The 17,317-nt window shown below is 38.4% G+C and overlaps 1 protein-coding gene across 1 annotated transcript in view; it reads right to left on the bottom strand.

Moving 5' to 3' along the window:
- LOC135216422 (potassium voltage-gated channel subfamily KQT member 1-like) overlaps positions 1-17,317 on the bottom strand; it is a 691,013-nt gene that overhangs the window by 28,322 nt on the left and 645,374 nt on the right. Inside the window, exons 16-17 of the mRNA XM_064251767.1 lie at positions 13,973-14,139; positions 7,109-7,233 (exon numbers count right to left, since the gene is read on the bottom strand). Coding sequence (XP_064107837.1) covers positions 7,109-7,233; positions 13,973-14,139 — 292 coding nt within the window. The remainder of the gene's footprint in view (positions 1-7,108; positions 7,234-13,972; positions 14,140-17,317) is intronic.

The raw sequence follows: 17,317 nt of genomic DNA, 5'->3' as shown, positions 1-17,317 counted from the left end.
TAATTCTGTATCAATTAAATAAACTTTTATGCATGTGAGCCCAGCTGATAAAATGTAAACATAAAAGTTATGGTTGCATGAACAGCAACCTTTATCTTTCAGTAACCTTTCAGAAGTCTTCATGGTAGTTTAATTATGGTAACAGAAACATTTAGGTATAATGTTAATTTTTCATTAAATTATCATTTTGGTGCAATAACACGATTTTGGATTACATACAACTGTTTAGAACAAGTCAGTCAGATGAACAATAATTATGTACGATAATTATCGCACACTGACAAACCTCTCTTTCCAATCTCGTTATCCCAAGAGAATGATAAAGGTATACGTACAGTGAACTCCCCAGATTCACGGATTTCTCTCTGAAACATATACCCACATTATTTGCAGAAGGTTCACCTATTTACGGTACTTTTCTATGAGAAATATCCACAAAGTCCTGGTTTTATTTTTTAACCCTCTTATGCCGATTGGACGTATTAAACGTCGAGTCAAAATGTCTCCTGTGTGCCAATTGGACGTATTATACGTCGACTCAAAAAAGTTTTTTTTTTAATTTGCAGAAAAATACTTATAGGCCTACCAGCCGAAAACTTTTGAATCACGCGGCTCAGGGGATGCTGGGAGTTCACGGATCAAGGTGTTTTGTTTAGAAGCGTGACCCAAGTGCGCATGCGCAAAATCCTTCCTTCTCGCTTAAGCCAGCATCAGCGACGCATCATCCGACAGCGATCTTTTGGCGCAATCGTGTTTGACTGAATTTGTGCGAGACTTTGAACACTTGTGTTGCTACAGGACGTTCATAGAGATGTCTCAACGTCGTATGGAATGCGAAAGGCGCGTTTTACCCGTCGGTAGGGATCGTGTAAGGCGAGTTTTGGACTTGGATGCTGGGGAAGGACCAAGCACCCAACATGACCTGGCTCCTCAACGCCATTCTGTGCGACCACGTGTGGATGAAAGTGCTTTTAGAGTGTCTCATGTGCCTTTAGTAACCCCTAGGAAGCATCGGGCCATCCTTAGGGGCATTCGTAGGAATTTGGGAGGGCTCCAACCAAGGGACATAGACGAATATTGATTGGACCTCGATCGAGAGTATGTCGCAAGTCCTCATTTTGATGGTGGTTGGTCATCTAGTGATGACGACATAACTCCAGATGATAGTGATGACAAATATTTGCCCCAATGTCCGTTCGAGGCTCACATCCTGAAAGTGAACTAGAATTCAGTGGTTTTAGTGCGTATGAAGGGGAATCTGAGGAGGGGGAGGATGAGGATATGGGGTCTAGTTTTGTTGCGGATGACAATACAGAAAGCGAAGGCTTAAGTGAGGGAGATGGGCCAGTGGGGGGGGGGGGGTTTGTGTGCGAAATCGTGCCCGTGCTCATGCGCGCGCACGGGCATGTAGAAGGTCGGATAGTCGCACCAGCCAAGGTGAAGGTTGGTCGTCCGAGAGCGACGAGGGGTGGACGGAGGATCCCACACCACCTAACATGCACCCATTCACGCCAAATCCTGGGCTCGCCGTACCTGTTCCCCTGACTCCTCTGGGGTTCGTTCAGCCGTTCCTTACGCAGGAATTGCTGGAGTACCTGGTAGCAGAGACGGCAGACTACGCCAGGTACTGCCGTGATGAACTGCGCACGACATTATCGTATCGCTGGCAAGACTGCAACCTCACTGACATGGCTCATTTCGTGGGGCTCCACATTTTTTTTGGATTGATGCCTGCTGCCGACGTCAGGCAATATTGGAGGCTTAATTTTTTCTTAGGTACGCCCAATGTGCCCGGCGTTATGCCCCGTGATACTTTCCTGGCGTTGGACAGGTATTTCAATGCCTTCAACCGAAGGGCCATACCCCGGAATAACTCCGATCGCCTCATTTTAGTGCGCCCAGTGTTGGATTACATTCCTGAACGTTGTAAAACTCTCGTGGTGCCTGGAAAGAACCTTTCTTTGGATGAGGGGATGATGCCTTACAAAGGACGTCTAAGCATTAAAGTGTATAACCCCAAGAAGCCAAAGAAATATGGAGTGAAATTTTTTTTTATTACCGAGGCCAACACTGGATACGTCGTGGACTTCTTAGTGTATTCCGGGGTCTTCTCCACGATGCGTGAAACTCTTTTCAGGCTTGTGGATCGTTTCCGTAACCAGGGATACCACCTGTTTATGGATAATTATTATAACTTAGTATCCCTGGCCCAGGAACTGTATGAAGCAGGTGTTCACGTCAGTGGTACCCTTCAGTTGGTGCGTGGGGCCCCGAATGTCCTCAAGAGTTTCGCTAGCCATCCGCAACATCTGGCAAGAGGAGAGACAGAGTGGCGGCGGAAGGGAGCTGTCTTCATCATCTGTTGGAAGGGTGTCTGACTCGTCCCCATGATTATGACGAGCCATGAACCCGTCCCAAGAGGAGATCGTACAGAGGAAGAAGACACGTCGACAGGGCCGAGTTGTGTATGAGCAGTTTCGTGTACAGCGCCCTACCGTCATTGGGCACTACAATAGGCACATGGGAGGAGTTGATCTCTTTGATCAACTCATCCAGTATTATCCCTTCGCCAGGAGAACCAGGTGGACCCAGAAGCTCCTCATATACATTCTGCAGTTGGCCCTCCAAAATGCATACATACTCTACTGTGGGTACTATGGTCCCAATCTCCGGAGGATGACCCACTTACAGTTCCTCGAGGCAGCCGGGGATGCCCTCATCAACTTTGATCCCGATGAGTGGCCTTCCATGTCTACCCCCCTCCCCCAAGCTGTAGATCTGCCTGTAGAGGAAAGGGCAGACCTTAGGAGGGCCAACTTCGGTCATCCTGCTGCCGACGCCCCTGCTGCCGACGCCCCTGCTGCCACCGCCCCTACTGCCGCCGCCCCTGCTGCCGCCGCCCCTGCTGCCGCCGCCCCTGCTGCCGCCACCCTTGCTGACGGCCCCGCCTGCACCCCTTCTCGTCGGGTAGTGGACCCTGCGTGTCGGCTACTGTCAGGGGATCACACACTGGAGCTCCTAGAAGGGCGCAGGCAGAAACGGTGCCGGGTGTGCCATATGAATGGCAGAAGGAGAGACACCTGGTTCTTCTGTCGCACCTGCAGAATAGCTCTATGCAGGTTCGGGGAGTGTGACTGCAAATACCACAGTGCGGTCTTTTATTGGAGTGCGAGTCAACGATGGACAGGGGAGGGCGCACGGGACCGCGCCCTAGCCCATCGCCGTAAGGGCGCGTCTCCCTCCTCCACCTGTACCTTGTCATGTCGAGAGGAAAAAAATGCAAGACTCTTCAATGGAGGAGGGAGAAAACAAGAATAGAACGAAGAGTCAGGATTACGAGTGAGTATTCTGCATTTGTTTTATATTTATTTTTTTATTTATTATTTCAAGTTTTTATATCTCCGTATCTAAGGATGAATATGATATTTCATTGTATGCAAAAAGAAAAGTGTCACCTGCATTCCTTTTATTTATGTATTCGTACCGAATCGGAAAATGTAATAAATAAATATACACATACATATATATATATATATATATATCATATATATATATATATATATATATATATATATATATATATATATATATATATATATATATATATATATATATATATATATATATATATATATATATATATATATATATATATATATATATATATATATATATATATATATATATATATATTATATATATTATATATATATATATTTTATGTTGGTAGTTTTGGGTAAGCAAAATACACAACAGTCTAGTAATATTTAGTCATTTATCTTCATTTTGAAACAAATTCGAAGTCTCTAGAACAATATTTCGATTTATGGAGAATTTTTGAAAAAAAACTTCTTCCTTCCCTCCGCGCGCCGATTCGCGGCCGCAAATCTCCGAAATGCGTACGTCGCATTATCCTATTATTTGCTCCTTTTCATATTAGGCTTTTTATAGAGTTTCATATATGAAAATGTGTGCAAATTCATGAAGAATACAACAAAAAATAATTGAAGGTTGTAGCTTTTCTCATTTTCGAAACATTTGCATACAAATCACGATAATTAGGAAAAAACTATGTTTGGTCAACTTTGACTCAACCGAAATGGTCGAAAAACGTAATTGTAAGCTAAAACTCTTACCGTCTAGTAATATTCAGTCATTTCTCTTCCTTTTGAAACAAATTGGAAGTCTCTAGAACTATATTTCGATTTATGGTGAATTTTTGAAAAATAAATTCTTCCTTCCCTCCGCGCGCCGATTTGCGGCCGCAAATATCCGAAATGCGTATGTCGCATTATCCTAATATTTGCTCCTTTTCATATTAGGCTTTTTATAGAGTTTCATATATGAAAATGTGCGTAAATTCATGAAGAATACAACATAAAATAATTGAAGGTTGTAGCTTTTCTCATTTTTGAAATATTTGCATACAAATCACGATAATTAGGGAAAAAAACTATGTACGGTCAACTTTGACTCAACCGAAATGGTCGAAAAACGTAAATGTAAGCTAAAACTCTTACAGTCTAGTAATATTCAGTCATTTCTCTTCATTTTGAAACAAATTGGAAGTCTCTAGAACAATATTTGGATTTATGGAGAATTTTTGAAAAAAAAACTTCTTCCTTCCCTCTGCGAGCAGATTCGCGGCCACAAATCTCCGAAATGCATACGTCGCATTATCCTAATATTTGCTCCTTTTCATATTAGGCATTTTACAGTTTCATATATGAAATTGTGCACAAATTCATGATGAATACAACAAAACATAATTGAAGGTTATAGCTTTTCTCATTTTTGAAATATTTGCATACAAATCACGATAATTAGGAAAAAAACTACGTTCGGTCAACTTTGACTCAACCGAAATGGTCGGAAAACGTAATTGTAAGCTAAAACTCTTATGGTCTAGTAATATTCAGTCATTTCTCTTCATTTTGAAACAAATTTGAAGTCTCTAGAATAATATTTCGGTTTATGGAGAATTTTTGAAATAAAAACTTCTTCCTTCCCTACGCGCAGCGATTCGCGGCTGCAAATCTCCGAAATGCATATGTCGCATTATCCTAATATTTGCTCCTTTTCATATTAGGCTTTTTATAGAGTTTCATATATGAAAATGTGCGCAAATTCATGAAGAATACAACCAAAAATAATCGAAGGTTGTAGCTTTTCTCATTTTTGAAATATTTGCATATAAATCACGATAATTAGGAAAAAAACTACGTACGGTCAACTTTGACTCAACCGAAATGGTCGAAAAACGTAATTGTAAGCTAAAAATCTTACAGTCTAGTAATATTTAGTCATTTATCTTCATTTTGAAACAAATTGGAAGTCTCTAGAACAATATTTCGATTTATGGAGAATTTTTGAAAAAAAACTTCTTCCTTCCCTCCGTGCGCCGATTCGCGGCCACAAATCTCCGAAATGCGTATGTCGCATTATCCTAATATTTGCTACTTTTCATATTAGGCTTTTTACAGTTTCATATATGAAAATGTGCACAAATTCATGCAGAATACAACAAAAAATAATTGAAGGTTGTAGCTTTTCTCATTTTCGAAATATTTGCATACAAATCTTGATAATTAGGAAAAAACTACGTACGGTCAAATTTGACTCAACCGAAATGGTCGAAAAACGTAATTGTAAGCTAAAACTCTTATGGTCTAGTAATATTCAGTCATTTCTCTTCATTTTGAAACAAATTCGAAGTCTCTAGAACAATATTTCGATTTATGGATAATTTTTGAAAACAAGACTTCTTCCTTCCCTCCGCGCGCCGATTCGCGGCCTCAAATCTCCGAAATGAGTACGTCGCATTATCCTAATATTTGCTCCTTTTCATATTAGGCTTTTTATAGAGTTTCATATATGAAAATGTGCGCAAATTCATGAAGAATACAACAAAAAATAATTGAAGGTTGTAGCTTTTCTCATTTTTGAAATATTTGCATACAAATCACGATAATTAGGAAAAAAACTACGTACGGTCAACTTTGACTCAACCGAAATGGTCGAAAAACGTAATTGTAAGCTAAAACTCTTATGGTCTAGTAATATTCAGTCATTTCTCTTCATTTTGAAATAAATTCGAAGTCTCTAGAACAATATTTCGATTAATGGAGAATTTACGATACCATGTGAGCATATTATACGTATACGCTAATTTTATATCTCGTGTATGAAAGAACCACCTTAAAATTAGCTTCAAAATTAAGTATATGCGGTAACCAAAAGCTAGCCTATACACAGACGGTTTTGTAATTCAGCAATTTTCTTATACTACAAATATAAGAAAAATTCATGAAAATTTGCCATAAATTTTTACCTCATCTTATCTAAAGGTCGTCTTATATGGAAATATACGGTAGCCAATAATACAGAAATAACCCAGAACAGTTAACAAAAATAGTGTCACAACATAAGATAGTACAACGAAGAATAGAAAGCACAGGACACTCAAAAGGTGTTTGGAAAATAAGAAGTGGTCTATGACGGACACTGTAATGATGCTCACAAATGAATTGTATGACATACCCATCAATTAATGTGCAATAACCTTTAAAAACTGCAGTTATACATACAAATGACCCGTGTTCCCATTTAGCAAGAATACTATTTTATATTGTTCTAGCCAGATTAATATATTTTAATGTTATTACACTTGATAATTTTCATCATCAATTGTTTAGGAAAACTATAAATGCAATCATAATGCTTTCAGATTGAACAATTCTTGACTTTACTATGAGAACATAAACATTTACTGTATGCATTGTGATAAATTACCAGAAGGAAATGTGCATTATGAAAGGTGTGGTATTACAGTGATTAAAACATTAAACAAGCATATGGATATTAAGCATTCACAATGGTAAGCTAAGCAGGCCAATCCGAAGTCTGACAAAGATTAAGAGACACGTAACGTACATACATTTATCAGGCTCCTTTAGTCGTAGCCACCCAATGTGAAGGAGATTTGCATCAACAAAGGATATAATTCTGTGTGAAAACTAATATCAAGGGTTGGTAATATGTCTTTTGACGATTGAGAATTTGATATTATATCAAGCCAATGGAAGGTTATTACTCCCAGCTAACACACCTGGGTTATTTGAATCACAGTCTTCATCGATGTATGGGGTGGCCAGGTGTTCTATCTGGACCACCTGTGGTACCTGTAGAAGATCGGGTTCCTTTACCTCCAAAGAGTGGCGGGACGGCAGCGAGCTGATGGAAAGACATATTTATGGAATTTGTGTCGTGTTTACTGAAAGGATTCTATGCTTATACAGTACAGATATATGTAGGTAATTCAATATCATTCATGTAATAGAATTTACAAAGTATAGTAGTAATAATAATGTGAAAGAAGTTATGGATCAATTAAAAATGTTCCAATTTTCAATTAAAACATGTTTATAGCCGTTGACACTTGATCAATTCTTTTAATTTAGATAATCACGAAATCCATTTTGCAATAAATGATATCTGGTCAAAAAGGAATGCCATACACAATAATTAATTCCCATTAATAATCAGATGGCAAATTATTATTAATATTATAATTATTTAGGTTTGGCTTTGCTGTATTAGATATTTAACCATTGCATAATCGATGTATTAACTCGACTGTTTAAATAAACCAGAATTTATTTATACATAAAAACAAATTAACAAAAGCTATGGTTGCCTGATAAACACAGTTTCAAATATCAAGATTCTGAAAGGCCAATACCATAAAGGAAACAAAAGTATTTTTTTTAAGTTTACAGGCAAATTAATTAAATTCATGGTTGTAATTACAGTAAAAAACAAAATTCACTACTACTTCTCCCATGTTCCCAGACTCCATTAATTCTCCATTACATTCCTCTTTTTCCTTGAAAACTGGGCTACATCAATGGTATTAAGTTGCCTGTTTCGTTGGCATTTATAATAGGACAAATGCACAGAAAAAGCACACAATATAACCTCACAAAATTGAAGACCAATAATGATATCCCTCATATTAAATGCAAAACAGTCTTTTAGAAATAAAAGTACACTTAATGCAATTAAATTAAGGGGAGCGCCGACGCCATAATACCCATTATAAAGTAAGTGCATTTAGATACCTTACGATTGAAGGGATTTGCTTCAAATTTTTACTGTTTATTCTTCAACTAATAATTAAATTTTTTCAAAGAGAAAAGTTAGAAATTCTACTTGTTAGTTAGTTTTCTTTTGCATCTGAAAAAAATCCTTTAGGTCACTTTTCAAAAATAGGCCAAAGAAAATAAAGTTTCACTCTATAATCAGTTTTGCTCTATGCAAATCAAGATATACTGTTCTCAAGTGGCAATTAGAAAATAATTGACACTTGCCAACAGTTAAACTTCAACTAGAAGTCTTCTTAGGCATACCAGGGTGCTTTTTCTGAGATGGAAATTCATGGTTGCCACCTTCATTAAATCTGGCAACCGGCATCGAACTGAATGCTTCCTCACAACCAGCTGATCTGATATCTGCCTGGTTCTAATGCCAGATTGCTTCAATGACATATCTCTGCTATTATCTGTTGACTCAAATCACCGTCTCGGCCCATATGAAGGTCACGGGGGGCGATAAAGTGATTCGTAGTAATAAAAAATTGCGGTGGGAGCGCTGACCAAAAAATATTTACAGCCGCTTATTAACCCTCCAAGCAAGTGACTGAGCGCTCTCCCCTATTCAGTGTCCAAGCTCCACCCTTTTCTCTACGTGCTGTAAGCTGCTTAACACACTGACAAAATTTCTTCCCAACTTTTCCGTTCCTTCAAAATTCGACAATATATTAGGCCGCTTGATTCTAAGTGGCCTAATATCTTCTCGAGTACTGTACATAACAGAGCATCCCATTAGGAAGTTGTTAAGGAAGAGAAGGAAGAGCAGAGTAAAGAAACAGAAAGTGTTGGTAAGTGGTGAATGAGAGGCTATAGACTCGAAGTCAAGATCCAGTTCCGGAGACTTGAATTGGTAGTAAGCAAGAGATTTTGAAAAAAGAAAGAAAAAAAAAGAAAAGGGGATTTCCTTTATTCTAGTAAGGGAGTGTGTGTTGTTTGTTAGGTCTTTTTTTTTTACTTGCAGTTGATGAGTGTGTCAAAGTAGAGTGACTTGCTCCCCTTCCACTTCACCTGACACAAAGAAAGAAATCACAAAGACAGTTAGAAGAGCAATTTTGAGGAACTACAGTATTAAGCTAGGCTAAGTTAGGTATAGGAGGATAAGTTTTTTGTAGTAAGGTTCTTCTTTTATGGCCACTGTAGTATTAAGATAATAAATTAGGTTAAGGAAATTCAGTTTACTGAATAACCTCCAAATCTGTTCCCATCATACTGCCCTAATTGTGTCAATATCAAAAGCCCCTACAAAGTGACAGCAGGTGCTTACATTGAGGACTAGTCTCCAAACCCTTGATGCCTTTGGTAATGCAAAGAGATGACTGCATAAAATCCCTCTGAGCTGGTGTCGTGAACCTCCTCTATGGCCCTTTTGTGTATGAGAGGAGGGAACTTCCTCCAATAGGGCCAAATGTCTCTCTGAGCCTACTGATTAAGCTGTCAATGATGTAGCATTCTTTCAAAACACTGAATCAAGGGCTCCACTCCTCTTATCAGCCACCTCTCCCAAAACTCTGATAGTCTGTCTCACTTCTGATGTGCTGGTTTGGAAGAGGTCTTCTTGATGGCTCAGGATGAAAAACAGATTGTGAATGAGACCTGAATGGCATCCAAAATCTCCCTCCATGAAAAGGCTGTTGCTGGAGGGGAGAGGTGGTCCTAGCTTGAAATGGAGAAGTGTCCTTGGGACACTTAGTTGACTGTGTCAACAGGTCTTGAGTCATCGTCTTCTGAAAATCCAACAATATCAATTTCACAGCATCCTGAAGGAAGAGATGATTCTTGTCCAGGGGTAAGAACAGCAATACAGACTTTTGGGTCTGGGTAAACCCTTTAAAAATAAAGGAGCACCAGAGCTCTCATTTCTTCAACAACCCAAAAGTAACAAGGGTAGAGAGCTCTAGAGAACCATCTCTAATAGCCTTATTCACAAAGAACAGAATCCCAACCCAGTCAGAGGTGATCTCCAAAGCGAGATCTTGATGGTCCTCACTTTTCTTGGCCAGTGCACCTACAACCCAATCAAGGAAACTGAGGACTTCAAATATGTATAAACTTTGAATAAGTCTTTCCTTTCCCCCAGATGATCTGATTCTATGGATGTAAACATGATTTTGGCCGGCAAGAAAGCAGATTGATGAGACAAGTCAATAAGACCTAAGAAATCCCCTTGGGAGGGGACAGCGACTCCCAAAGAGGGAAGGGAACCCCCCCGGTCACATAGGACAAGCACCTCCTGCAAAAGAGACGAGGAGGAGGAAAAGAGAAAGACGCTTTACCCTGCTCTCTTTTGGAGGAAAGCCAGTCTCCCATCTCCTTAAGACTTGAGAGGAGGATGAAAGGACCATCTTGGAAAGGTGTGTCCTGTCATCTGGCTGGTTCCTCATTAAGAATATCAATGCAGGTGAAGGAGCAGCTGGGACGAAAATGGAAGGAAAATTCACCATCAAATACTGCAGCAGGGCAGCATATGCTGAAGGAAAAGCAAGTTCTGGGTCAATCTTTTCTTCGGAAGAAATAGGAGACTGGTGGTCATTCTGAGCAGGTTTAGGAGCAGAAGGAGCTTTCTTAAGTAAATACATAATCTGGGCAAACTACTGTTTAACTGAAGCCAGGGTGGGTTCATCAGGATCCAATGGCGAAGGAGACTGAGAACTAGGTGAAGATGAAAAAGGCTCTGGGCACTCAGGCAGGAGTGCCAGGCACTTATGAGGGTGTGCTAGGCACTTTGGAGCCAGATGTGGGTGCTAAGGAATGGATGCCAGGTGCTCAGGTGAGAGGGTCTTCAGACTGTCCCAGGGTGACACAGGTGGGGGTTAATGGATGGATGGATGTATGAGTTTTAGGGCAAAAGCCCAGGCACTGAGGCCAAAGAAGCCATTCAGCGCCGTAATGGAAAGTAAATAAATTACATTATAAATGAGTTAATAAGTGTATGAAGAAAATGGTTCATAGATAAATTACCATATGACAAATGAATGAATTAATGAAGAGAATGCTTAATAAATAAATATCTTATCTATGATGTGATAGATAAAAAATAATTAAATGTTATTAAAAATGTTTACAGACTTTAAAAAGGAGATGAGAGCAGAAATATCTGCTTCATCTCCCAAAATATCACAAAGGGATTTACCCCTAAAATATCTCTCTCTCTGGTTAAAATATGTGGGGCAAGCAACCAGAATGTGCTCCACTGTTAGCATCTTGCCACCGCAAGCACACTCTGGGAGGCTGCCCTCTTCTAAAATAAACTGATGGGTCAAATAAGTATGCCCAATCCTCAGTCTGCTTAAAACTATATTATTTATAATATTTCTATACTTTTTATTATTGGCAAGATGAGGAGAAGTCCATCTTTCTTACCATTTGCTTAAAATGTAAGACTTAAAAGGACCTTTTAGATCTGTATGATGCACTTTACTAAAGGCTGTTACTGATGAGACAATAGCAGCTTTCGCTTCCCTATCTGCCATCTCATTTCCGCAAATCCCCACATGTGAAGGGACCCAACAGAAAGAGATAGATTTACGCAAATAATACAAATGGAAGAGCGATTCCTGAACCTTTTGAACTAACGGATGGAAGCTATTGAATTTTTTAATAGCTTCTAAAGTGCTTTTGGAATCCGAGTAAATGACAAAATTAGTGTCGCTACTTTGAAAAACTATATCCAGGGCAGAGACTATGGCTGTTAATTCTGCTGTGAATATGGATGCAAAGTCAGGTAGTGTAGCTGTATATGCTGTATCACCAAGGATAACTGTACAGCCAACACCACTATCTGACTTTGATCCATCCGTATATATTTTTGTCACATTAGTATGGACAATTTCGTGCTCCAAGAATTTTCCCCTAATCTCTTCCTCAGGACAGCCCTTTTTGTTATATGCTTTTTTGCACACGGATGCTTCTGGAATAAGCCATGGAGGATACACAGGATGTTTTACTTCCATGAGTTTCTGGGATTTAAGATGATTACCCATAACATCTTCATTTGGTCTAACTTGGAATGGTCTAGAGGCTCTTATACCAGAAAAGACCCGTGAGTCTGCTTCCCTCAGCACCTGGAAGGAGGGATTTTTGGGAGCACTTTTAATTCTAGCCATGTACCTTAATCCTAGTTCTTGCCTTCTCAGATCAAGGTGTTAATGGACAGGCAGGAACAGAAGGGCCCAAGGAGAAATTACAAGATGGTCAGAGACTGAATCATCTAAACAATCCAGGTCTCAGAGAAGATGCTCAGGTGTTGGTAATAATCCATGCCCTATTTATTTAGCTGCCTCGGATACAGACTCACAAACCACTGGTAGCAGATGTAGACCTAAAGATTGTAATGTATGTAACAGGACCAAGTGTCATAAATGGTCACCCGATTCTCTATACAGATACCAAAGCATGATTCCAACGTATTAACATGGTTCTATGTTTGCATAAGTTTTTTTTTGAATAAAGATTCCTAATTCTCAATAAAGGTTCTAGCCTATAATTTGATTAAGCTAAATTATTTATGGGCTGCTTTTCAACTGTTGGATGGTGAAGGGCATACATTTTTTTCAAGATTCTGCTGGATGTGTTAATGACTGAAATCTGTTCTTTAAATATCATGTGTGACGAGAGTGTCACCCCTTAATATCATATAAATATAAAAAATGGAAAATAATTTCCATTTTCAAGTTCTTTCACCTCTCCAACTCAAACCATGATGTTTTGATAACTCTACTAAAAGATAAAACTAATATAATTAGAGCATAGAAATATATTTAAATTTAAAAGGATGGCATTTGAGAGCCTGCTCAGCTCTCGATATCAAACTGGAAAATGACAGAATTCCATAAAAATGTGGCAACTAAGCAAACAAATAAATGTGTTTCGGTTTCAAACTAATCCTTTATAAGTTTGGTAAATAAAGTTTAATGACTGATACTGAAAATGGAACAGGCACTCATTAGCCCTTTGTATAGCCTTTACCATCTGTAAATAGACAGCAAAATTATTGTGGATTTTATTTTTGGTTTCACAGTTCATTATATCATTAGCAGTTAAAATTATTATTATTACTATTAAGAGGAAAAAGCGAACCATAAAGTGAAATTTTAATATCTATTTTCTTCTGGTTATATACACATTGATACAAATAAACCCCCTTTACAAAGATGTGCTCTTAGTTTCGGATAGCTCTTGTTATCACCTCCAAAGAATCCTAGAGAATTTTCAGTCTGATCTCTTGGATCTGGTCATATGTTCAAAAGAGCATTACAACTTGAAAGATACTAAAAATCCCAAATTGAAACAAGGCAAAGGATTAGTGAAGACTATGTGGAAGTATACTCTGGAATGAGGACAATATTAGGGGTTTTGAAGACTTATAAACACATCATCACATCCACTGATCGTAAAATTATCTTTAAAAATGTATACACAACACTCAGAAGTGTTACACAAACTTCACCTACTAGGTATTTTCTCCAAATACTATCGTGGGCCCATGAATGTTCATGACTTTATTATTATTATTATTATTATTATTATTATTATTATTATTATTATTATTATTATTATTATTATTATTATTATAATATGGTACTTTAACATGAAAGACCAGTTTCAAACAATAAAAAAGAATACTTAACAGACAATGCTTACTCATGCTGGCAGCCCACCATCCAGGCATTAAGAGGATTATTTAGCGAATTCTATACTGATGCAAACCCCAGAATATCCAAGCAATTTCATTAAAACACTTCATAGTAATTTTGTTAGTTGACCGGTATGAAACAGCACAAAAAATCGGTTATTTTACAATACCAAATAAAATCTGCAAGTACCTTAAAGTAACCCGTTTTTTCATTCTCTGTGAAACATCTGAGTAGCCCCTCATCATAGGCCTCTCGAAATGTTTACTAGTTGGTGTGTTGGGTTCAGATGCTTGTTTATCCACCAGGATCGGCTTAGGTTTGAGCACCGATGTGTAAGGTGGGGGAGCACCAGGTACCTGTAAAAAGAGCAATAATGATGAGGAAACTGGTAGTACTACAGAGAAAAAAAGCAGAGCTACTATCATATGCGTCTGTTTTCAAGGAAAACTTACTGAAAAACTGCAACCATAATACAATTGTGCATAGGTAATCTTGGACATTGTAAATGAAGCAAATGACTTATTACAAGAAAAATACACTTTATATTAACAGGCTTCTGATGTGCAGCATTGTGTTTATACTGTCCATGGCATCTCCTAGACAGTACACTTTACTGTATTTTCATATACTGTAGAAAGGTTTCCTCACAAATACTTTTAATACTTTGCAAGATAAAAAAAGCAAGACGTTTGCATGAAAATATTGGTACGACTACAAGGAATAAAACAGGAAAATGTTCACTTGTAGTAGTACTGTTTATTTATCCCAATTGCCACAAGACGGTAAACCTACTGCCTTAATATTCTTTTTTTTATGAGGCAGGTTTTTCCAACTCTTCTAACCTTTTTAATAAGGTAGATTCAAGTCTATGGCCCTTCCCAACTTCCGTTTCCCTTCATAATACACTGCCTTTCTTTACCTTACCCTTTACTGTCTACCTTCCTATTCTTTTCTTGTTGAAGTATCTTTTACATTATGGCATCCAACTTTGGCTTCTCTTTGTACTGATCCACATACAAGAAAAGGTAAGAATAGAGAATGATCTCCAAGTTGGTGTAACTCTGCTATAGGAGGTAACAGAAATATATACTATATTTGCATTAAAAAAGCTTAAAATCATAATAGGCAGTCCTCGCTTATCAGCAGTGTCAGTTAACAGCATTCTGGTTTTTATTGCGTTTGGCTAACAACATCGTTAACCAAATTTTCTAGTGACATTAAGTGATTTTCGGCATTGGGAAGTGGTTTATCAGTGTCTGTAAACGGTTTATTGGCACTTATGATGTCATAAACGCCATTTGTTACCATAATTATAGGCAATTTTTGGTTATCGGCACTTGGCCGTGAACGGAAAAACACCCCATTAACTAGGGACTGCCTGTACTCTTAACTGCTTTCATTTACAAATATATAAATATATATCACACATATATATACACATAATCTATTATATATTTGGCAATGTGTTTATGTATGTATGATTGGTATGGGCGCCTGGCCTGTCGGTCTGACGGGACTGAGATTCGGAATGGAGGTGGGTTTCCACCCCGGGAAGGTCGAGACCTACGTTCGGGAGCCTGGTTTACAATAGGGTTTCAAGCAACAAAGGGCTCCAAAGGCGCCGGAGGAGGCGAGGCACCTTCCCCGTAGACTTAATAACGTTACAAATTTATCATACCCAATTTTCGGTATACGTAGTAAATAATATGACTTTCGATTTTCGGTATACCTAGTAAATATGACTTACTATCAAATACTGGAGGGGTAAGACATCAATGGCACCAAAGGTGGTCGGGGTTGGGCAGGGTGTGACAGAGAGAGAGTGAGAGAGGGAGAGTAGAGGGCATGATAGGGAGAAGAATGAGGGTAAGAAACAGAAAAGGTTGGAGTGAGAGAGAGAGAGAATTGATCAGTTGCCATTCAGTTGTCTGGTGACTCCTCAGCTGGACTTTTTTCCAACCAGTTGTTAACCCTGGGGAATGGCAAAGCGCCGGTCGATCCTGAGACAGGGCTAATCCAATTTCCAAGCAATTTCTGCATCCTGGTCAAATCTGCTGATGACGTGATGGACGCTGTGTTTCCAAGCATCCTGCAAAACTACGACAAACCGGACTGGATTCGTGAGAGGGCAATCCTGGCCCCCATGAATGAGTCAGTCACCAAGCTCAATCTTCAGGTACAGAGAATGCTGCCAGGCAACGGGAAGTCCTACGACTCGATCGACACAGTCATGGACCCAAGCAAAGCAGTAAATTTTAGAACTCTTTGAACCCTCCAGGATTTCCTCCTCATGTCCTGCACCTCAAAGTCGGAGCCTCAATCATTCTTCTTCAAAACCTGGACAGTCCAAAACTCTGCAACGGAACGTGACTCATTATCAAAACCCTGCATTCAAACTTGATCGAAGCAATGATCCTGACTGGGTGTGGAACTGGCGAGAATGCTTTTCCTTTCAGTTTCAAGCGCCTTAAGTTCCCAGTCAGGTTGGGTTTTGCAATGACTATCAATAAAGCCCAGGGACAGTTTCTCAGAGTGGCTGGCATCAACTTGGAGCAACCTTGCTTTTCTCACGGGCAGCTTTATGTGGCGTGCTCAAGAGTGGGCTCTCCGGAACGCCTGTTCATTTTGTCACTGGAGGGAAAAACAAAGAACATAGTCTACCAGAAGGCTCACCGGTGAATTGGAATCTCTCTGCCAACACCATGAATTTTTTTTTTCATATATGTTTATGATGCTTCATTTTGATATTCATTTTCAAGGATGTTGTTTGTTTTGTCAGATTTGCATTCCTCACAAATCAGGTCGTGGTACTGTATTCAATTGTGGCTTGATTTATCTATTTTCTTTTCATAAACAATGCTCTGGGTTACACGGACCAATCTAGCTAGGACCCGCCCGGATGGCGGGTAACCAGCTAGTATATATATACTATTTATAAATATATAAATATATATATATATATATATACATATCCCTATATATAGATAAATATATATAATATATATACATATTAAATATATATTTAATATACTAATATATATATAGATATATATATATATATAGATATATAATAATATATATATATATATTATATATATATATATATATAACAATAAAAACATTTTCCCATAATTGACAATACCCAGCACAGCCAATATATAACGACACTTAAGAGTCTGTACATATCAAGCACCTCGTACCTTCCCTTAAATCTAGTCAATCCTCTTCTCAGCTTTTCTTGGCGTAGTCGAGGTCTGGGCAAACGACGGTCCCACAGCCATTCCTTTCTTATCCTTCGCTTTCTAAAGGTTAATATTCCTGTTTACCTCTTAAATTTTGTCAATTTTAATGTCCTTGTAAATAATTTTAGTTTTTTTTATGTATACAATTTTAAATTAGCAAGTAAACTTTAATTTTATATTTTATAAATGTGAATGATTTTTATATTACAGACTGATAATGTGTCAGGATGGCATGAAACATATCTTAATAAACTCTTATTGAGCTTCCAAGTTTCGGTAACCCTACTGATGA

The sequence above is a fragment of the Macrobrachium nipponense genome, chromosome 6, assembly GCF_015104395.2.
Source record: "Macrobrachium nipponense isolate FS-2020 chromosome 6, ASM1510439v2, whole genome shotgun sequence".
NCBI classification, from domain to species: Eukaryota; Metazoa; Arthropoda; class Malacostraca; order Decapoda; family Palaemonidae; genus Macrobrachium; species Macrobrachium nipponense.
This window is presented reverse-complemented; position numbering and strand designations above follow the sequence as displayed.